Here is a 23,807-nt window from a genome sequence, read left to right as displayed (position 1 = left end):
AAGCATCTCCTGAGTTCAAAATTGTTGCAAAATTAAAGCACAAGACTTATGAAAGAAAAAAAGGAATCACATTTTCTTCTCTGATACAGCACAGTGTGTCATTTTGCTTTGTATAGAGTTTTGCATCACTTTTGCAGCTGGACACTTTGATTGATAACTCCATTAAAATCTAAAATAGAAGCCAGTAAAACATTGCTAATAGGATTGTTGCAACATCTGACGCACGGTAAATCTCTACAGCCATGGAAATAATTTTTTTATGTATTAATATTATCTATTAATGATATTATTTTATGAGCGTGTCTCATTTCAAGCAGTTAAATATCAGCTGTCCTCATTCTGAATTGCTGCAGACGTATGCTGTGACAGAAATTGCTTTTCTTTCCATCTTCATCTGGAATGCGTGACATATACATAGCAGGTATATGAAGACGTGCACAGTTTCATTGAAATGTAACATGATCCAGTGTTTGTGACCTTTTGTTTAGTGAATAGAATACAATGAGCTGAATGTCTTGCACAAGCAGTGAAAAGACATACAAATTATATTGGACATTATGTCCATTACACCAGGGGTGGACAACTCCAAGTCCTCAAGGGCCACCAACCAGTCGGGTTTTAAGGATAATCCTGCTTCAGCACAGGTGGTTCAATCAGTGGCTCAGTGAAAGACAGGATACAAGGTATCCTGGTATCTTGGTCGAAGACTGAGTCACCTGTGCTGAAGCAGGGATATCCTTAAAACCCAACCGGTTGGTGGCCCTTGAGGACTGGAGTCGCCCACTCCTGGTGTAACGCCACAGTTAGGCATCATTGAAATAATATAGCGTTATTTCTCAGCATTATTTCCCTCTGCAAAGCCCTGTTCTGGGACCTATTTTGGAACCCAATGAAGGGTTAATCCTTGAAATGTTGAATAGAAGCAAACCCCAAATGTCTAAGTGACTTTGCTGAGTTTTATTCGAGTGCAACAAGATCCCCATTTGAATGATCTTGACCTAATCTCTTTGTCAATGAGACTATTGGTAAGCTGCTGAACCTGCAGCGAGTGGTTAAACCACAACTTTTTTCTTTGTTGCTTTGCTGCGTTCTGTAAATTAATTTGTCATGCTTAAAACAAACGAAACTAAGAAATATACAGGACTCTGTGAAAAGAAAAATGAATAATGTTTCCTAGCAAACAAAAAAGTCAAGTTTCCTAAGGAAATTCGTGATTTGTTTGAAATGATTATTTCGCATTTTCCTGCTTAGCAGAACTACACCTTTATAATAGGAAAACAATTGGACTCTTTTTTTCATTGTTCAATTTGGTGTTGTTTTTTGCGCGAGGTCTGTGCCAGTTTTGCAGTGGGATTAATAATAAACAGAGCTGCAGGAGTGAATCTGGTTCAATGAGCCTGGTTCAATTCCCGGTGTTGGCTCCTTGATACTTTGGGCAAGTCACTTTATCCCCCTGTGCCTCAGGCACCAAAAACAGATTGTAAGCTCTAAGGAGCAGGGACGGTGTCTGTAACAATCCTATGTGCTGCGTACCCTGTGCTATATACTGTCTTTGTGAAGCACTGTGAGTCCCATTGGGAGAAAACACTATACAAATTAAAAGTGAAGTGATTATTATTAGATCCAAATGTCCCATTGTCACGTTCAGCACCTATATATATCCAGGCTTGCAAATGATCCATTGCCATTGGATGGTTGAGCTGAGACAGTGATCTGTATCTGTTATGGACATACTATAAGTGAGACCCAAATTGCATGGCAGCCTCTGGCAGTGCTGAGCCTCTCCTGGCTGTAAAACAGGACTGTAAGTGTGCTGCACCTTGTCTTCTACCCTTAATTGTCTGTGATATATTAAAGTAGCAGCATCTACATGACTACCAGTAGTTGGCCCCTTCCAGGCCATGGGGCCCCATTAAAGGATTAACATTGTTATTAACCTACATGAGAAATGTGTTATCAATCCAATGACCATGAAGTTACCTGGGTCTATTGGCAGCTGTCAAACTGGTGCAAAACAGAGCACCAGATTTGCCATAAAACAAATACCATTGCCTGAACCAGGGTGTTTTCACATCTATTAACTTAAGTTCTGGGAGGAGTTCCAGGACCTGAGAATGCTGAGGCAAAATGATCCATTACAGCAGCAACTCGATGTTTTCACTACTGCATCACTGAGGCTGCCCCTTGGTTTCAACCGTGAAATCAGCTCCCACCTCCTGACATAGACTAGAAAGGGTTCAAATAAATACCCAACCCAGGACTCAACACCTTTGGAGGACCCTCTGAATTTAAACACAACAGAATGAGATGAGAGATTAAGACTACAACACTCATGTATCCACAGGCAGAGCAGCCAGCAAGAGAAAGTATTAACCCGTGCAACTACAAGCAATCAGATATTTCATAGCAACAAACAGCATGGACACATACATTATTGAAGCTGCAATGTAAAAAAAACCAGATATAAAAACTGAAGATGTCCTTATTTCTGGCCAGTACAGATTGGGTGTTCCAATGCACCTCTATTCTCAGCGGCTCATCTTTGCACCAGAGAAGAAAGTGACCACAGACCCCGCAGAGAGCAGGGGGGTGGAAGCACAATCCTTGGTGGATTTAGATTGGGCTGGTAAGTTCATCTGTTCTTCTCTATGAATAGATCTTCTTCTTGTGGGAGGTGAAATGATGTTTCTTTCTTTGAAGAATAATTGATGTTGGTGATGTTGTTATAAGAGCTGTCCCTTCAGCACCTCCGGGCTGAAATCCCAATGGAGTCCCGGAAACCCCTGTTTTATATGTACTGTCCTGCCACAGCATTGAGGGTTATTGTGTAATGGGTCTCCGCTGTAAAATGGGGACTCTGTTGTGCACAAAAAAAGCTTTACTAAGGAGAATATCCCACTGTAACTGAAAGATGTTGATAAATAGACCCCTTTGATAACAAGTAGCCTCCTGTTTGGTAAAACTGGTGAGTGTATGGGGCAATTTGCTGCAGTAAAAGTTCCATTTTCCAAAACCCCTGCAAAAAACAGCTCTTGATGTATCAAAGAAAAAAATCCCTGTGAAAACAATAGGTTTTTGTGTTATGATAAATCCTTTGCAGTTTTATGCAGAGGTGTTATTCTTGTTTAACAGCCCTTAGGTTTGCATACATATTTCACTATGACTTTCTGGACCAGGGGTAGCCAACTCCAGTCTTCAAGATCTACCAACAGGTCAGTTTTTCAGGATATCCCTGCTTCAGCACAGGTGACTCAATCAGTGGCTCAGTCAAAGACTGAGCCACTGATTGAACCACCTGTGCTAAAGCAGGGATATCCAGTCAAAGACTGAGCCACTGATTGATATCCCTGCTTTAGCACAGGTGGATCAGTCAAAGATTGAGCCATCTGTGCTGAAGCAGGGATATCCTGGAAACCTGACCTATTGGTAGCTCTTGAGGATTGGAGTTGGCTACCCTGGTCTAGATTTTAGGATACATGTAGGTAAAAGGTATGACCATGTGTTGTCTTTTCCTTTGGACTTGTACAAACCTGCAAACAAAAGTAAATATGTCATATGTATGTCTACTTGTTCAATTAGTCGTCTGTTTGCAAAAGGACAGAGAAATGTGATTTGTTAGCATCATCTGATCAGGACTCATGAAAAAGAGGAGCATTTTCATATATTGATGTTTGGTGATTTGTTTAAAGCTTCTTGCGTTAGTGGAATGACGCATCCATGAATAACTTTTAGATACATCACATACACTAGAAGATGTATCAGTAACAGTGCACAGGCATGCCGAGAGGCATCTGGGAAAATAAGAAACAAGAAGACTTTATTTGTCAGTGTCATTAGAGACTCATTATTATTATTTTTCCAGATTAATTGTAGGGTAACTTGCTTTGCAGGTGTTCTGTACTAAAAGGGTTAATGTTAATAAAACGCATAAACAATGAATACCAAATGATTTGCAATTTTTTTTTTTTATCAGCTGCAAGAAATGGAAGATCTGTGTAATATTTCCCCTGGTATGCTCTTCACTATACATTAAATATGGTAATGGGATGTTGGCTCTGAAGCAGGGAAAGGGTTAAACCAGATGTGGTCAGTGATGGAGGTGGCCGAATGTTTGGGGCGTATTTGGATCTGCTGGTTCAATTGGTCCGCGGATCAGTCTCAAAAATGGCGATTCGCCTTTTCCGGATTGTTTTTTTTTAACACCGACAATCCGTCCATGAATTGTATTCTTAAATCCATCCGCGGATTGTGGAATCTGCAGATGGATTGTTAAAATCCACCAGCGGGTTGTATTCAAAGGGGGTTCGGGATTAATCCGCGCGGATTGAAACTGTAACAATCCATCGGGGTATTTTACACCGCAGAACGAATTTGGACTGGTTCGCCCATCTGTAGTGAGTCATAAGTAAACTATTTTATGTTTGTTATCATTGTCTGTGTGACACTGGGGAGAGATCTCATGAAACCTTGTAATTACATATTCCATTTCTTTCTTACATTGTTCAATCAGAAGATTTCCTTTGCTTCCCATATGTTTAATAACAATGAGGCCTCATGGTCAGTGTAAGATGTACAGTATACAGGCGCGCCAACATGTGCAGCAGTGAATAGAAATTCAGGAAATACATAAGGGACAGATGCCCTAATAATTATAACTTCTTATATAGTATGGTCTTTCTGTGAAATATAGCATATGTCAATGTAAATGTGTATAATTATAACCATGTTATTACATTGGTTATGTACGGTAACTATCAATGCTAACAGGTTACTTAAGTGTTTTGCATAAGAAGAAAGTAATTTTCTGCTATGTAATCCTATTACATTTTAGCACTAATATGAGCCTAATATGAATAATGTCCTACTCAATAGCTAGATTGCTGAAAGGGATGTAAATAGATAACAATCTGTATACAATATCCTATGTCAATATTTAGACAAATACAATATTGCAGTCACATAATTTGCTGGGAGATTGAGATGTATCCTAGTGTTTCCTATTGCTTCCTTCAGTAATGTAAAGGGCAAATCTAGTTATCTAATCTATAATTATTGCTGTTTCTTTTCCAGAACTGGACATTATCACATACATCATGCGAAAGCAGATTAGAGCCTCTCAACTGAATGAAATTGCACTGGGCAATGCCAAGGTCTCCCAATTAAATTCCCAGCTAAAATTATCATCTTTGTGCCCACCTACCTTAGGGAAGCAATGAATTCCTCTGTCCGCATTCCAGACTATAACTATTCTCTTTTGAAAGTCGTCACAAAGGACAATCTGTCCATGCAAATATTTGGAAATTACAGCCAGGAGCTGAATGTGGAGGAGCTGCAAAAAATGCTATTTTTGTTTGTCAAAGAACCGATCACTATAAGTCTCACAGCCATGTATATTGTGTCTTTCATTGTGGGTATTATTGGCAATATCATGTCCATTAAAGTACTTACTAGAAAACGAACTGGCAGGACATCAAGTTTAAGTGCCACCAGGAGCCTGCTTATCAACCTGGCCATATGTGACCTCATGGTGGTTTGTGTCTGTATGCCTATAACAGTGGGCAACTTGATTTACAAAGCCTGGGTTTATGGGGATTTTCTGTGCAGAGCAGTGCCTTTTATCCAAGCTGTGTCTGTATCTGCCAGTGTGCTGAGCCTTACAGTCATCAGTGTGAATAGGTATTACAATGTACACAATCCACTAAATGCCAGGTCTTTTTTCACCCAGAAGAAAATATTTTGCACCATCATTGTGGTGTGGGTAGTGTCCTCAAGCATCTGCATGCCTCTCATATTCATGAACAAAAGAGATGAGATAGAGATAGTCCCGGGCTTGCCGTTGGTATTCCCCATTTGTAGAGAGATATGGCCCCATGTCATGTTCAAGCAAGCCTATAACTTCCTCCTATTCTGTGCTCTGTACTGCCTGCCCGTCCTCTTCAACATGATCATTTGCTTCTTGACCATACGTAAACTCTGGAGCTCCGCCAGTAATTTTAAAGAGTGTGACTCTAGAAACCAATCTTTTCCAGCATCCAGACTGAAAATCAGAAAGAAGATTGCAAAAATGGTGGTGGCCTTGCTGTCTCTTTTTGCTTTATCCTGGCTGCCGGTGTACATTTTGGATATCTGGATAGATTTTAACATCCCACAGTCATCCCAAGATGTTAGTCCATCACCTTGGATTCTTCAGTTGAGACCATTTGCTCAATGGCTTTGCCTCACAAACTCCAGCCTCAACCCAATATGTTATTGCTTTGTAGGGGACCTTTACAGGTCAGCCAAACAAATCAAGAGCAGGTATCACAGTAGGATGATTTCTCTGTTTAGTTTCTCATTTTCGGATGGATCTCCACCTACGATACCCAAACTGCTTTCATACAAGAACTCCATGCAGTCAACCAAAGGAACCAAACACAATTGTCCCTTGGTCATGGGAGAGAAGTGTGAAAACTGCTATCCTGTAATTGGTATATGTGAAGCACCTGTACAAACCGGCCATCCTATGTCATAAAGAAAAAAGTCATCCTATAGAAAAATGTTGTCTTTAATGTTGCCAATCTGGGTATATTCAGCAGCCATTCACTTTGTATTGATACACTGTAGAATAGATCAAATAAATGAATGTACGAGTTATGGATTGAACAAAGATTGTATTGTAAGTTTTATCGATGCTACAGTATATGGTACAATATTTCAGTTAAAATTAGGGACTTTTCGACCCTTGCACGTGGAAAGAAATCCATTGTTTAATTGTTAACAATTTTAAACACTTTTGCAGTAACATTGTATAAAAAGTCTGTGTATCCTTAAGCCATAAATGTTTACTTAATAAAAAAAATGGAGGAAACTGTTTACCAAAGGAACACTGCTAATATGTTGGCAAGACCACACATACTTTATTCTGATTCAGTGGAGCTATAACGGAATACAATCAGGAGGGCAGGAACTATTGTTTGGGTGAGGGCTCTGTACATACAAAATCAGTAGCATACTGCGAGACACATTACCCTAATGCAGGGGCTCTCAACTCCAGTCATCAAGCCTTCCTCCCCCCCCCCAACCGGTCAGGTTTTCAGGATATGCCATCTTCAGCACAGGTGGCTCAATCAGTGGCTCAGTATTTGAGCCACCTGTGCTCAAGCAGGGATACACTTAAAACCTGACCTGTTGGGGGGTTTTGAGGACTGGAGTTAAGAACCACTGCCCTAATGTATAAATATATAACCCCCTCCCCCGCACCCCTAGTCCCAGCCCCCATTGCACCCCGAGTCCCAGACCCCACTGCACCACTTGTCCCAGCCCCACAGCACCCACAGCACCCAGTCTCAGCACCCACCACACCCCTAGTTCCAGCCCCCACTGCACCCCGAGTCCCAGCCCCCACTGCACCCCGAGTCCCAGACCCCACTGCACCACTAGTCCCAGCCCCCAAAGCACCCCAAGTCCCAGCCCCCACCACATCCTGAGTCTCAGCCCCCTCCGCATGCCTAGTCCCAGCCCCCACTACACCCGTACTCCCAGTCCCCACTGCACCCCTAGTCCCAGCCCCCACCACACACCTAGTCCAGCCCCCACTACACCCGCACTCCCAGTCCCCACTGCACCCCTAGTCCCAGCCCCCACCACACACCTAGTCCAGCCCCCACTACACCCGTACTCCCAGTCCCCACTGCACCCCTAGTCCCAGCCCCCACCACACACCTAGTCCAGCCCCCACTACACCCGTACTCCCAGTCCCCACTGCACCCCTAGTCCCAGCCCCCACCACACAAATAGTCCAGCCCCCACTACACCCGTACTCCCAGTCCCCACTGCACCCCTAGTCCCAGCCCCCACCACACACCTAGTCCCAGCCCCCACTACACCCGTACTCCCAGTCCCCACTGCACCCCTAGTCCCAGCCCCCACCGAACACCCCTAGTTCCAGCCCTCAAGGACGCAATGGACCTTTTTCACATAAAAGTGAGGTTTAGTTAGTTGTTTAAAACATCTTTTACTGATCAATTTATCAGGTTAGCTTTTTCTTCTGTTCCCTGTGTGCATTCTGGGCTTGAGGGGGAAGCGGGAGTAGGAGCAGTTTGGGAGAATTTACCAGATACACAAACTATAATGTGATGCATCTTTGCTGCTTTTCTCAATGTTCTGCATGAAAATTATCTGCTCCAGTTTGTCAGACTTGGGAGTAAAGTCCTCTTACTAACGATCTGCATTAGTTAAACAAAACACTTGTTTAATACATTTTCTTACACGGACACAAGCAAAATGGTTATTTTGTTTTGGAACTGTGCATCTAGATTCACTTTTTGGCATCTTTATCAATAGCTTTTCATTCAGGAATAGATATACGCACTCAGTTAAGTGAAGACGGGGTATTTTAGACCATTTTTTGTATATACAAAAGATCGACAGAGCACAAGGTTTTGGGGGGTTATCCCTTCCTCAGGTATGATGATGGTTGGTGAGCTATCCTCTCACACAGATACTATGCCCAGTGAGAAATGCCTTTGCCATTTTTTTGCATCTAAAGAAACCATAACAGGGAGTGCAGGGCAAGTATATACATTTCTGATAATTATCAATAGCTTTCTGTCTATTAAAGCAGCCGTTAATATGAAAGGATTGCCTGAAAATGTATATCCAGCAGCATTAAGCCTTAGACAGTGTGTTATATTTTGAGGGGTGCTTAGCAAAGTCTTTCTACTGAAAATCTGGTGCAGCGCTGGTGCAAAAATAACATCACCAGGTGTAACAAAAAATAGACATGTCATTGGGAGTTTTTTTTTTTTTTAAATCAAACCCAATGTGAAGGAAAAGTGCAAAACTGCATTGATTTTATGTGATTTGAAGAGATAATAAATTGATGGAAAGTATTGTTATACCAAATGGTTAGGCTGGGAGTAGGCTCTGTAATGCATTAGAGACTAAAGAGGTTGACATGCAAGAGTGTCGCATAACTGAGGGTTACTGTATGTATATCGTGCAAACCCATTACGCAGAGGTCCCCAACTCTAGTCCTCAGGGACTGCTAACAGTGCAGGATTTAAGGATAGCCTCTCATTAGCACAGGTGGCCCAATCAATTTTGACTGAACAACCTGTGCTCTAGCAGGGGTATCCGTAAAACCTGCACTGTTAGTGGTCCTTGAGGACTGGAGTTTGGGACCTCTGCTTAGAGCATTATTCACTATATGGATGTACAGAACCTATAGCTACGCCTCCAGTGTTAAGCATATCCATCTATTTTCTTTACATATGGGGTACAGCTACTGTTGGTGAGGGACATTGGGCCACATTTACTAAGCAGTGCTAAACCGTAAAGTGCGTTACAACATAGTACTGCTCAATAGAGATGGCCCTACATCCCTTAGCACTTTGTAGTAGGATATCTTAAAACCCCTGAAATTCACTTGATATAAATATCCTTTGGCACAAGTGATTGGTTATATTTGTCATGCTGTGATTAACGTGAAGTCATTGTTCTAAAAAGCCCATATGTCTGTGGGTTGTAAAGATTCATTCACTCGTAGAAACATATATGACTATCTTTTATATGATCAAATTCAATAAGGAAGCCAATCTGATGACGACATGTTATCTCACAGATATTAAGGATCCAAATGCCTGTGAATTGAAGACTGAAAACGTGTCATTTTAATTGGGTAGCTCTGACTTTAAGATGTGACACTCAGTTTAGGTATACAGGGCGACTAACCCTAAAAATTATTGTGTTAATGCAAGATACAACAAGGTGAGTGTTGTATCCCACTAACGGTCCCCTTCTATATACACCGCAGTAGCCGGAACAATGTTCCCCAATAACGTTTTGGTCTAAAACGACCCAAACAGCCACTTAGGCTTAGGGGATAATTCTATTTATGCCAATCTAATGAAATACCTATTTTTGGTGGAAGTGTATTTATTTATTACAGCTAATAATTCACATTTTAATCCATTAAAAAAAGCATACGTCTGCCCCTGGTTACAGACATTTTTGTTACGACATTCCTCTTTTAAACTTATCTGTGCTTCGGGATATGGATTTAATGTCACTGGCTTTCTTGAGCAGTATTTACATAGGAATACAGTATGCCAACCTGCCTTGGCTGTGTCCAGGGTGTGATGGAAACTGAATGTACAAAGGGAAAGAACTACAATTCTCCATATAGTTTTTTTGGGTAAAATGGAAGAATGTTATTTATATTTATACAAAAAAAACTGTTTGTTTGTTTGTTTGTTTGTTTGTTTTTAAAGCACTAGGAGTGGCCAACTTCAGTTCTCAAAGGCCACTAACAGGTCAGGTTTTAAGGATATCTCTGCTTCAGCACAGGTGGCTCAGTCAGAATGCGTGAGCCACTGATCGAGCCACCTGTGCTGAAGCAGGGATATCCCTAATACCAGGCCTGTCAGTGGCCTTCGAGGACTGGAGTTGGTCTCCTCTACACTAGGGGGTCTACTCATTATACTCCAAAGTAATTGTTCAGTCCCTTTTTGGACAAAAATCTCAATTGAAGTTTTTGGCCAAAAATGCCCCAACGGACATATCAGCAAATATAGAATTACCCCCTAAGGGAAAAGATGCTTATCCATACTGTACCTTCTGTCTGTTCATATGGAGTGTACACATACATCTCACTTAGTGGACATTAAAATACACCATCAAAGGGGCATTATAGGATACATTATGGAACAAAACACATCAATTGTTGGTGATACGTCATCTGTTTATTCTTTCTCATAACCTAATGTAGCTCATTCATCATCACAAAATGGTCTATCTTGCATTCTTTGATCACATCTGACTGCACTCGTTTATAGAGTAGTTCAATGTACTGGAGAGGAACACAATAAACTATTGATTTACAAGATGTAGAAACAACATATAAGAAGCATTGTTCCACCATAACTATGAAACAATGTCCTAAAAGAAATTGGCTGCTATTTTTGGTTGATTTATGTAACTTATTTACCAGTAAAAGCCTCCCACCTTTAGAATCATGCACTGTATTTACCATATGTAGAGACAGCGCAGAGCCCGTCAAAGGGCTGTATCTGTTGGCCTGCAAAGATACCAGGGCAAGTGGGCCCAACAGGGAGATCAATCGCACAAGGTAGCCCTGTTGGATCTGGCCTGGAGGGACAATTTGGCTATATGGAATAGTGGGGGGGGGAGCGATAAGGGGTTCCCAGGCTACTTGCCATCCAGCCAGGTGTCCCCAACATGAAGCTGCAAAGCAATTAGGGAGGAGGGACGATAGAGGGGTTAGGGGGATATGGGCACCAGAATTTTGGGACACACAACATAACTCACCCATCCCTCTATAGTAATTGCATCCCCTTATGTTGTGGACTTTAAGTGCATGATTGTTTTCTTTGAAAGTCTGTTCTGTTGCAAGAGAAATGGTCGCAGTGGAAGAACTGCCAGGCCATCAGGGCCAGGGACACAGCAGAACTAAAAACATTGGCAACCAAGAGACACCATCTTTACGGCCAGGACTGCTCAGCCACTAGCAAGTGATTGGTAGCTGGTGGTACCAGGTGTACAACCAAGCAAGCTCAGACTCACGAAAAAGAATGGCGGGTTCTAGGCCCCAGCTGTTGGTTGGGCTTAAGCAGACACAAGGGAAGAAAAGATGTCCAGCTACAATAGTTAGCATACTCAATGGAGGGGAAAGGCTTAGCTGGGTGGCTAGCTTGCAAAGACCTCACATACAGTATGGGGTTTTCCACTTTGGCGACTGGTGGGCAGTTTTGTTAAGATCGTGTTCAATAAAGCTGTGACCTATTTTACCCTACTAAAACAGTGTCAGACTCTTTATTTTGGGGCACACAGGTCGGGGACCTAGGCCAATAATATGTGTCAATCGCAAAGCAATTTACAGTTCTATTTCAGAGGCATTTATGCAGCCAGCACTAGTTAAATCCTAGCAGCATATTTAGGGCACTTTAGTTTGGAAGGCGAGCTCCCAAGGGGAGGAAGAAGAAGTGTTATGGTTCTAACCTATTACATGGGGGGGAAGTTATTTAACCCTTTGCTGTGAGGGTTGAAGTGCAGGAACCGGCTTCACGAGAGACAGACGCTGAGGAGAGGAGCGGTGAGAACACGACCGATTCGGGGCTGCTGTACTCCATCATACACGGCTTGTATACATTTGGCACCATGTGAGTGTGATATTTTATGCTTTTAGTGATAAAATGTTGGACCAGTCTGCAGTATTGGGATTTTCTTTACATTATCCACAAAGGTTATCACACTCCAAGGACTGCATAGGACACAGAGACATACAACATTGCCACAGATATAGGGCATGCTTAAAAGAATGGGGAATATGTGAGTATGTGGGGAAATAAGGCAAGAAGAAATAAAACAACAACATTTTTCCTTTTCTGTTCCCTGTGCTCCATGACCTTCACTTAAAGTCCCACATAGCTGAAAGGGTTCCTAGAGACTCAGTGTTTATTAAAATTAAAAGTAATTTTATGCATTAGGGAAGCAAGCATATTCATATTGCCTACATTCTAAATTGGACACATGTATGTCAATCCTTCATGGAGAATGGTGGAGGAGTGCTAGTAGACAGCAGGCTTAGCAATAGTGCTCAATGTCAGACAGTAGCTGCAAAGGTTAATAGTATATTATCGTGCATCCAACAGCATGGATGGAATGGAAGACAACATTGATTTGCCACTGTACATATCATTAGCAAGACCACACCCTGAATATGGAGTACTGTTTTGGCCACTGATCCATAAAAAAACATCATGGAAATGGCAAACGTGCAGAGAAGATCAACCAATTTAATAACTTGGATGAACGGCCTGACTTATGAGTAAAGGCTACCCAAATTTGGGTTGTTTACATTAAAAAAAGAGTTATTTGAGTCAATATGATATTTACAAATATATTCAAAGGTCATTACAAGGAGCCTGTAATAGATACCTCTCAGCATCTTCCCACAGACATTGGCACGTCATCCAACATGATCAGATCTTATTGAAATGTTGTACACAACCATCACTAGTAGCACCCAAAATGGATAGAAAGAACTCAGGCATTTTAATCAAAACTGATTATGAGAAACATTACACCACCAGCCATTTATTAAGCAGAGGCAAACCAGGTTGCAATAAATGTCTCCACTGTTCAATATGCAATAGTATATTACTTAAGCCGCTCTGTGGATGGAAAAAGGACATCTTTCACCTCTAGAGTCACATGCACGTCCACGCGTTATTCGCAACGTAAAATGCCCGTGGGCAAAACTAGGAGCAGGCTGAAACAAACAATCCACCCAACTCAAGAGTGTTATTAAATAAGAAAGGAATCTATAACATTAGTACATTGTCTACAATTCACACATCTGGACCCCTGCCTCATAGTAATGGACATAGAACAAATCACACAGACCAGGGGTGCGCAAACTGGGTGACCACTCAAGGGCCACTAACAGGTCAGGTTTGCAGGATATCCGTGCTTCAGCACAGACTGAGCAACCTGTGATGAAGCAGGGATATCCAGAAAACCCAACCTGTTGGTGGCCCTTGAGGACTGGAGTTGGCCACACCTGTTGTAGGAGATTTGCTTTGATAGGGCCTATTTGTATTTAAATTACATTGTTTTCTTTGCTACATGGGATTAAATAGGCTTTTATTTTGTTACTGGAGGTGGGGGGAGTTAGTGACAGAATTCTTTATATATACTGAAATTTAAGAAGGTATATTTACGGATTGAAAAGACCAAAGTGCCCTGCTCTACTGCCTTATAATTAGCAAAATATTCAAACTAAATAGCTTTGCTCACCCAGAGTCAGAAGCAGGTCTAAAAAATAAGCTTTGATCACAAATAACCCTCAGTGAAAAAAAGTCCCACACGTCGCAATCGTTAAATAAGGTACTGAAGTCCTTTTAACAACATCTCCCAAATGTAAAACTGCCGCAAAACGGGTGCAAAAAAACTGCCGCAAAACGGTTGCCAAAAAACTGCCGCAAAATGCATGCCAAAAAACTGCCGCAAAATGCATGCCAAAAAAACTGGCGCAAAATGCATGCCAAAAAAACTGCCGCAAAATGCATGCCAAAAAAACTGCCGCAAAATGCATGCCAAAAAACTGGCGCAAAATGCATCCCAAAAAACTGGCGCAAAATGCATGCCAAAAAACTGGCGCAAAATGCATGCCAAAAAACTGGCGCAAAATGCATGCCAAAAAACTGGCGCAAAATGCATGCCAAAAAACTGCCGCAAAATGCATGCCAAAAAACTGCCGCAAAATGCATGCCAAAAAAACTGCCGCAAAATGCATGCCAAAAAACTGGCGCAAAATGCATCCCAAAAAACTGGCGCAAAATGCATGCCAAAAAACTGGCGCAAAATGCATGCCAAAAAACTGGCGCAAAATGCATGCCAAAAAACTGGCGCAAAATGCATGCCAAAAAACTGGCGCAAAATGCATGCCAAAAAACTGGCGCAAAATGCATGCAAAAAAAAAACCGGCCGCAAAATGCATGCAAAAAAACCTGCAGCAAAATGCATGCAAAAAAAACCTGCAGCAAAATGCATGCAAAAAAACTGCAGCAAAATGCATGCAAAAAAAACCTGCAGCAAGATGCATGCAAAAAAACTGCCGCAAAATGTGTGCAAAAAAAACTGCAGCAAAATGCATGCCAAAAAAACTGCAACAGGAAAAAAGGTATTTAATGGGATTGTACAGTATGTATGTATGTCTTTATTTATATAGTACCATTAGTGTACATGCGCTTCACATTAGTGGGATTCATTTGGATTGGTAAATCTAATGCTGCTATTTGTTCCAATGCTATTTTCTAAATGACTTACCTAATAGATTCATTATTACCATCAAAGGAACATCAGATGGACGGGTGTTATTCATTAAACTGTGATAGTGCCGATCAGGGCACTATGGCACGGAAACCCCCCATTGACTTCCATGGGAGTTTGGGATAGTGCCCTGATCGGCACTATCCCATTTTAGTAAATAACCCCCTGCCCACCTGATGTTCCCTTGATGGTAATAATGAATCGACGAGACCTAACCATTTAGAAATGAAAGGTGTTTGATTATCCCCCCCCCCCCCCCGTTAGTGCTTGATCCAATAAGTGTGTTACACGGTGTAACATTGTAACAATCTTTAATGTTTTCAGAAGTGGGAGACTTTGTTTCCTGGTGGCTGGTCATAATTACACACAGTCACTCAAAGTATTCTGTCTTATCCTGTCATTGGAAAGGTGAAAAGTGCACAATGTATTAATATTCCTAGTTTGTGTTAAATGGTTTGGTAATCCTTCTACATCTGCAGATCCCCCTGCTCTGAAATCTCCCAGCTTTGTGTTCATGAAGGCATTACACTTCTGCAAAAGTGTGGGATCTGTTTCCCCCTATGCTTAAGCCTACAAACTTCTCTCAGCAAATATGTTCTATTGAGACGGATCTGGGAGATGTTCTGAGAGAAGAGGCAAAGAGAGGAGCAAACTTGTACGTTTCATGTCCTCCAATCACAGCTTGTCTGTTTGGACAAAATGTCCCTTGTAGATTGCAGAAGGAGGTACCACAGTATGGTGTCACACGAGGGTCACAATAATGTGAAGAATCAGTGGAAGGTCTGAGGGAGCTGTTGATTAGTGTGTAATTATCCTCAGTAAATGTACAAGGGAGGAGCTACAGTACTAAGAAATATATTTAAAAAATACATCTTTAGTATGGAACTTAAGGATCCAGCTTGAGCATTTTATTGATTTATTTATAAAATGTTTTACCAGGAAGTAATACATTGAGAGTTACCTCTCGTTTTCAAGTATGTCCCGGGCACAGAGATAGGATGACAATACATGCTTACATTAAAAGAACATAGGTTATACAGTCAATTCACAGACATTTCCTAGACAGATACAGAGGTTCGGTGGCCACTCCTTTCTCAGATATGATGTGCCCTACGTATGTGACAGACGTCCGACAGAACTGACACTTGTCCACTGATAATTTTAGTCCACTGTCACTTAATCGATCTAACATCTTCATCACCCGAGTTTCGTGTTCCTCCAGGGTTTTCCCAAATTCTATTATATCGTCCATGTATACCAGCACTTCAAGTAGGTTCATATCTCCCACTACTCATTCCATTAGCCTTTGAAATGTAGCTGGGGCGCCTAACACACCCTGAGGTATCCGCTCAACCTGGTAGAACCCCAACGGGCATATAACGGCAGTCTTCTCTTTGTCATGTTGGCTCATTGGAATCTGATAAGATCCAAAACTGAAAACCACTTGCTCCCAGTGAGGCAATCCAATGCATCTTCTATACGTGGCATTGTGTACTGTTCTGGGGTGGTCCTTTAATTCAATGTGCGATAGTCAATACACATCCTCACGGATGACACAGAATATAATAACATTTTTGTTCATCATAATGTAACACTTTTTCTTTTATCCGGATTTTCCCCCACACTTGCACTGTTTCAAGCACCCCATTAATAGCTACATCATCCACAGTGTCAGGGATTTCTGTTACTAAAAAGGCCTTATCACGGTCTAATCCCGCCCTGGAGCACCAGTCAGTTAAGATGGTGGCACTCATGGTGACAAAAAAACCTTGTGCACGGGTCCCATTTTTTAATGGACAGTATCAGTAGATATCCCTGCTGGAATTATTTTAATTCTTGAAACTTTGCTCCAAAAAACCCTTACAGGGAGACTTTGAAACCTCTGGATGAATAGCCTGGGTGACAGAATTTAATTAAGAACTTAATTTACATTTTGTATATCAAAGATACAGACGGGAACAACATGGCGATTAAAAAAATAAATATTGAAGAACAAAATATCTTCTTATAAATAGGAAATCAGCAGATTTCAGTTATACATAAAGATAATGAATCTATGGTAGCAGCAAGGTTACCATGCAGAGCGATGACTGCAAAAGTACTAGCATTCCTTTAATTACTTTTAGGATGTAGTGTTCACAAAAATCAAAACATATCATAAAGTCAATGCATTCTTCTTCAGCGGGCTAAGAAACGTGAATCATTTCATTTCATTTTTAGAATAATGGTCTTGAAAATGTCGAATGGACAAACTTGATGTTCTAAATTAAAATCTTGATTAAGCTTACTGTGGAAAAGGGAAATCGTCTGCAAGAGAATAATTAGAAGCAGCCTAGAGAGAGAAATTGCATTTTTTTTTTTTTTACGGAAATGTAATGTAATTTGAAAGTGGATTTATATGTTTATGGAAAAGCTTAAATACCTTCATTGGAAAAAAAAGAAAACGTTAAAACATTTTGTGAGAAAACGAAGGGATTCTCGATCATTAACTTCTAAACAAAAATATCTTTGGGAAAGTACAATAGCCCTTCTAAATGACCTAATACTGTACACTGCTGTATGGAATGCCGTTTTTTGGGGTTACTAACATGTCTTTCCTCCTTGCTTACATCATTTATTTTTTCAGTAAAAGCACGCCTCCACTTAGGAGGGCATAATCAGTTAAACAAATGGAAATGATTTACAATTGTTTTGGAATTACCGGAAAAGGTAAGTCTTACACCGTGCCCCAAACTGTGATAAGGTAGATATGCACCTGAGCTCTGGTGGTAGCGAGTTCCAGACCTCTGCAGCTGCACACGAGAAGGCCTCCCTTCCCCCCAAGCGCAGGGTACAGTACCCTTGGCACGGAGAGGCGGACCCCCCCTCCCCTGAGCATCTGAGATCATAGGCAGTATCCCTATGCTGTTTCAAACGAGACTGCAGATAGGCAGGCCGTTGACCTTATAAGGTTTTAAAGGCGATTACGGCCAACTTCAACCGAACGCAGAATATCAATGGAAGCCAGTGCAGATCGCGTTACAGAACACATACAGATACAGAATATAACTCAGAACATAATCCAACAAATGTAACGTGTGATAAATACTTGATAAGTCATTGTTTGTTCTTTCCAGCACGTTTGTAGAAGCTTTAGGGCGATGTTCCTATCAGAACATCAGTATCCTGCTATTCTTTCTTACTTCAGCTTTAGCCTTCGGTCCATTTCACAATTACAGTAAATTCAAGGATGCCGCCTTCAGAAAGCACAGTATTTAAGTAACATTCATTTAGACGGCCTTGTGATATGGGGCCATACTGTACAAGTCATTCAGATAAAATCTCTGCAGACCACACAACAGGATAATTCAGTTAATACTCTAGCTCAGGGACGCATTACTGTTCGTAAAAGAATGCCAATTCAATAACAAGCTATCTTTATCGTTGAAATTTTCTATTGCGTTTTCCATAAGCAAACATATTACATTTCAACAAGACCACAAAATACCAGTTTACAGTGATTACAATATTCCTTTACATTTAACAGTGCACTAAACGAGTAAATAATATATTAAAATTACATATACTTTAGACAATGACAAAAAAAAATTAAATGAAATTTTAAATCGATGAGTCAGTTCTGTCTGCATTGCATCATTTCCTGCTGTACCTTCCCCCCCCCCCCCTTACCCACAGTTCCCTTTGGTGTTTCTGTGCTATAGGTCCTAGCCTTATCTAGGCATAACAGACATTAGATATTTTGTTCTTTTCCCCCCTCATCACCTTCTGTGCCTCTCACGTACCAGACTTCTAAGTAAATACCACGACGTTTGGTCAACAAGCTATCTTTAAAGGATGACGGCACATCGTTTTGAACTAATGTGACCTATCACATGGTACAGCAACCAATGGGATTGTCTTCAATCTCATTGGCTGTAATACCATGTGATATAGCCATGTGGTTTTAAGAATGTGACGTACCTCCCTTGGAGATAATGGCCCATCCTTAACAAAACAACAAAAGAGGCGGGCACATGATACAGCATCAAATCGGATTGGAGCTGTACCCTCTGAACCTAAAATGTGACATCATAGGCCTGTACGTCTCATTTTACCTCAAGAAGCCGATGAGGGAACATCCTGTTCTGGATTTACCATGGGGTTTTGGATTGACAGATGAAGATAGAAGATTAAAGAAAAGATAAAAATAATGACGGATGAAGAAAGAAGACGGTGATAGAAAATAAAAGAAAGAAGATTTTTTTTTTACCTGATGCTGGTCTTCAAGGTGGATGGCGTTGGATTGCGGGTGATGACGTCGCGGTACGAGAGATTGCAGATACAACGCGATTCGGAGGGTGGAGACTTCTAAAGGTAACTAAAATATTGAATGTATGTAAATTTATTTTTTTCAGGTTTTTCATTGTATTTATTTTTATGTTTGTGATTGCCCATTGACTGATAATGTATTAATCTGTGCCCCTTTAGGATACAGATAAATACAGTGACAGCCCATGCATTTTTTTGGAAAATGCTTGTTTTGAATTGATTGTAATTTTTTCTATTTGTTTTTATTGTTTGGATTCAATTGTATGGAATTTGGATGGCTTGTTTTTAGTACATTTTAGGATTGGTTACCGTTTTTAATTAATTATTTGTTTTGTTGGCTACTGGTTTAAATTAATTAATTGTTTTATTGACTAGTGTTTAAAATTAATCAATTGTTTGGTTAGTGCTTTTATGAATTAAATTGATTGGTTAGCTAGTGCTTTTATTTCTTTATTTATTTAATTGTTTGGCTAGAGCTTTTATTTCTTGAATTGGGGTGGTTAGGTGCTTGTGTATATCTTTTATTATTGTGTATTTTTGGCCTTCGTGCTTTTTTAGTAGGGTGACCATTGACTACTACAGTGGCTTATCATGCCCATATTATATGGGTATGATGTACACCAGGGCTGCACAACATACGGCCCGCTATGACTCTGGCCCGGCGCCAGTTAATTAATTAAATTAAAAAAAAAATGTTTAAAAAAATGGCGGCGATTCATCCCTCCTCCCTCCCAGCCCCCTCCCTCCTCCCTCCCATCCCCCTCCCTCCTCCCACCCTCTCCCTCCCAGCCCCCTCCCTCTCCCTTCCCGGGTTTTGCGGTGCGCGGGGGCAGCAGCAGCATGAGGAGGATGTGTGTTTTTTTCATATGGGCGCAACCTTTCACAAGGGGTTAGGGGCCATTAGATTGTATTTTTTTTCTTGTATTCTTTCTGGCAACGGAGGACATGGATCTGGAGTATGCTGATGTGGACACCCTTCATGAGGGCAGGGATAAGTAGAAAGTTGTATTTACTTTATTTATGCTGTCTGGCTGGCTAATGTTTGATTTTATAATGGAAAAATTAGCAATTATCCTTATTTGGATAATATTTATTTTGCAAATTACAGTACTGTATGTGTGGTGGGTATTTTATTTCAATAAATTGCAAAAAAATAGGCCGCGGGGACCACCCGATGGCACCCAGACACCCGCAGGGACTACCTGAGGGCCCCCAGACACCTGGACCAGGTCACCAAGGACCACCTGAACACCCACGGGGACCACCAGATGGCCCACAGACACCCACAGGGACCACCCAAGGGCCTGCAGACACCCACAGGGACCACCTGAGGACCCCCATGTGAGGTGTAGAGCAAGTGGAAATTAGTGTTGTATTTTTAATGTTTATTGTGGGTAGCAGCTGTTTTTAATATACATTTTAATACTAGTGTATGAGCAGGGGGTCTGCGGAGCAGAACCGCGTTGATTTGAGGTCTGGGCACCCCATGCTTCCCAATATACAGGCCCCGTTATGGGGTACCGGTATCTCCTATGCATTTAAATGTCCCACGTCACATGACCGTGGGAATGAAATGCATAGGAGATACCGGCACCCCATAACGGGGCCTGTATCTCGGGAAGCAGTGGGACCCCCGGACCTGGAATCAACGTGGTTCTGCTCCGGAGACCCCCTGCTCATCTACACTAGTAATACAATGTATATTAAACATTGATTTCAGGTGAGATTTGCGCAGGGAGAGGCAGCTCTCTCTGCAGCTGAAAGAAATCGCCGGGTGAGCCCTTTCCAGAGGGTCGATCTTCATGTCGCCGGCTACTCGCCAGTTTTGGGAATTTTGTTATCACAGGTAATTGAGACTTTCTGATACCGCGATTAGCAACGCTCAAAAAACAGGCGATTTTAAATGTCCCGTGATTTTTTTATATATTTATGAACGCTTATAGCATGGGCCCCATTGTCTTTCACACAACTGAACGGCAAGAAAGAAGCAAGATCCATCTGTAAGTGTATGTAAAACGTTCACGTTATCATTCTTTGTAAATCCACCCCAGATCCACCAACACACATTGATACTCAACAAAAAGACTTCTATTTATAGATGTACTGAGTTATGAACAGTTACCTTGTATATGTCATTGTGTTGTGCAACTCTCTCTGATCCTGCATGGGCTGCCAAGCTAAGGGAACTGGGAAACTGTTTCACCACCAGAGGCTCCTACAATCATTATACCATGAAGTGAGGAGTACCTATGGTGGTGCCCTTAAAGTGGATATAGATCAAATCCATGGGGACGATGTATAAAGCAAACAAAACGAAATAGTTAATGCCCACCGCATAAAAAACATGTGCCGTTGAAAGAGGTTACCAGGGGCGTCTGAAGCATCCAATAAATGCGTCAAATTTGTTTTTTATTTCCGAAACTCTAATTATTTCAGGTAAGTAAATAGGTTTTTTTTTTTAGCAAGAGAACAGAAAGGCAGAAAAAGCGCACCGAGTAACCAGTAATATACATTTATATCGGGTAAAAAGTCCAACTAGGGACTACAATAATTACAGTACACAAAATTCAATAAATAAAAAAGTGACTTACAAACTAGCTGAGGCGTGCACAGGTACCGCGGGAGGTCGGGAGGTAAGATCAGGCAGGTAGATGGAACGGGTCCGGACACACGATATTCCATTGATCGCACTCTCCTCTCTACGACCGGTACGCCTCTCTTGCCTATGGACTCTCTCGTAGCAGCCCCTCCTGACCTCAACGCGTTTCGTACTGCGTACTTCGTCAGGAGGCCACGTGATGGGGCTGCTCAGGAGCTTACACAGTTTCAAGCAACCAATGGGATATCTCCCATTGATTATAGCATATGCAACGCGCCATCAGCTGGTGCTGAAAAACAAAGTGCCACACAGACAGCTTAATGCATAATTGCAGCTGCACTTGGCAAATTTGAATGTGCTGGGGAATTATTACTTATAAATAATATAGTGACAATTCAAAAAGTGTTAAGTGTATCCATATATTAATGTTATTTACTAATAAGTGGTGAATAAGTGAATCATACTAAATACATATATCTATCTTTAATATTTATATTACTGGTTACTCGGTGCGCTTTTTCTGCCATTCTGTTCTCTTGTTTTCTGAGCCCCCTTTTTAGGGAGCTCACAGTTTTAGGAGACTAAGGAGTTCTGCGGACAGCAGCACGTGTATAACCACATACGTCTTTGGGACAGCGCGAGCACGGATCTCCATAAAAAATGTTTTCTTAGCACTCTTTCGGTTTGAAAACACAAGTCTTTATACATAACCTCAGTATTATTTTCAACAAGAACTGAAAGAGCGCATTGTGTTAAAATTAATTAACTTGCCTGAAATAATAAGTGACACATTGCAATGATATTATTCATGTTCTTGCATTCGACGCACGTCTAGTAATTGTATGGAGTACATCATGCAAATAATTATGTACATATAATTTAATAAGTCCAACTGAAACCCAATTAAAAAGTACCTGAATTATGATCATGGGGACAGTCAAGGTGCAGACCTGTCTGAGACATGTGAATATGTTCACAAGTGAGGTTTTTATTTGCTGAATTATGAAGCTATTTTCATTTTATTTCTCCCAAAATTATCCTCATCTAACCATTAATCAAAAGCTCAATTCATCAACTCTATAAATTGTTGTCTGAAGCATGAACAGTGACTATATCTATACATACTAAGCACATTGATAGGCATTCATCTTTCACGCGAAGAGAATGCTGCTTGACAAATGTGATGCACCAAAGTAGCACTCGCTTGTAGTTTAATATTACAAATTATTTCCATACAGTATGTGCGCTAGAAATTACATCCAAACTCCAACCCTAAAACACAGGGGTAACCAACTCCAGTCTTCAAGGGCCACCAACAGGTCAGGTTTTCAGGATATCCCTGCATCAGCACAGCTGGCTCAGTCGAAGACTTGTGTCATGGAGTCAGTCACTTGCAACTTCTATGTGAAGAACTTCAATGTTATATGTGAAAGGAAATAGTTACATAGTTACATAGTAGATGAGGTTGAAAAAAGACGTAGGTCCATCAAGCTCAACCTATGCTAAATTTAGACAACAGATACTTTATCCTATATCTATACTTACTTATTGATCCAGAGGAAGGCACACAAAAAACCCCATTAAGGGGAAAAATTAATTCCTTCCTGACTCCAAGAATTGGGAATCGGATTAATCCCTGGATCAACATCCTTCCCATGTATACTTATTTGGTATATCCCTGTATACGTTTCCCATCTAAAAAGATGTCCAACCTTTTTTCGAACAAATCTATTGTATCTGCCATCACAGTCTCCATGGGTAATGAATATTATATTATATGATGTCTCATTTCATTCAAATATCTGTACCCTTGGTTTGATTATCAGTAAAGCATCTATTTGAACCCTAGGCTGGTAATCGTTTATTAGAATCTCGATTTAGGGTCAAACAGGGATTTTGTGACTGACCAGCTGGGTTCTTTTCTATATGTAGGTGCCTAAAACTAGAGGTTTGATGTTGGTAACTGAAGATGATTTCAAGCCTAAAGATTGATTTTGCTATATTCTCTATATACACATATAGTCCGCATGTAACTAGTTACAATAAGTAATTTAGTATTAAGATAGAA

The 23,807-nt window shown here is 41.0% G+C and overlaps 1 protein-coding gene across 1 annotated transcript; it reads left to right on the top strand.

The window, feature by feature from the left end:
• The first annotated feature begins 2,153 nt into the window (after positions 1 to 2,153).
• Positions 2,154 to 7,449, top strand: LOC142463185 (galanin receptor type 1-like). Its single transcript, XM_075565611.1, has 2 exons — positions 2,154 to 2,626; positions 5,071 to 7,449. The coding sequence occupies exon 2, from the start codon at positions 5,213 to 5,215 to the stop codon at positions 6,509 to 6,511; it is 1,299 nt and encodes a 432-aa protein (XP_075421726.1). The 5' UTR covers positions 2,154 to 2,626; positions 5,071 to 5,212; the 3' UTR covers positions 6,512 to 7,449.
• The last annotated feature ends 16,358 nt before the right edge of the window (positions 7,450 to 23,807 follow it).

This window comes from Ascaphus truei, chromosome 11 (assembly GCF_040206685.1).
Source record: "Ascaphus truei isolate aAscTru1 chromosome 11, aAscTru1.hap1, whole genome shotgun sequence".
Classification (NCBI taxonomy): Eukaryota; Metazoa; Chordata; class Amphibia; order Anura; family Ascaphidae; genus Ascaphus; species Ascaphus truei.
The sequence above is the reverse complement of the archived record's forward strand: the minus strand, read 5'-3'. Positions and strand labels throughout refer to the sequence as shown.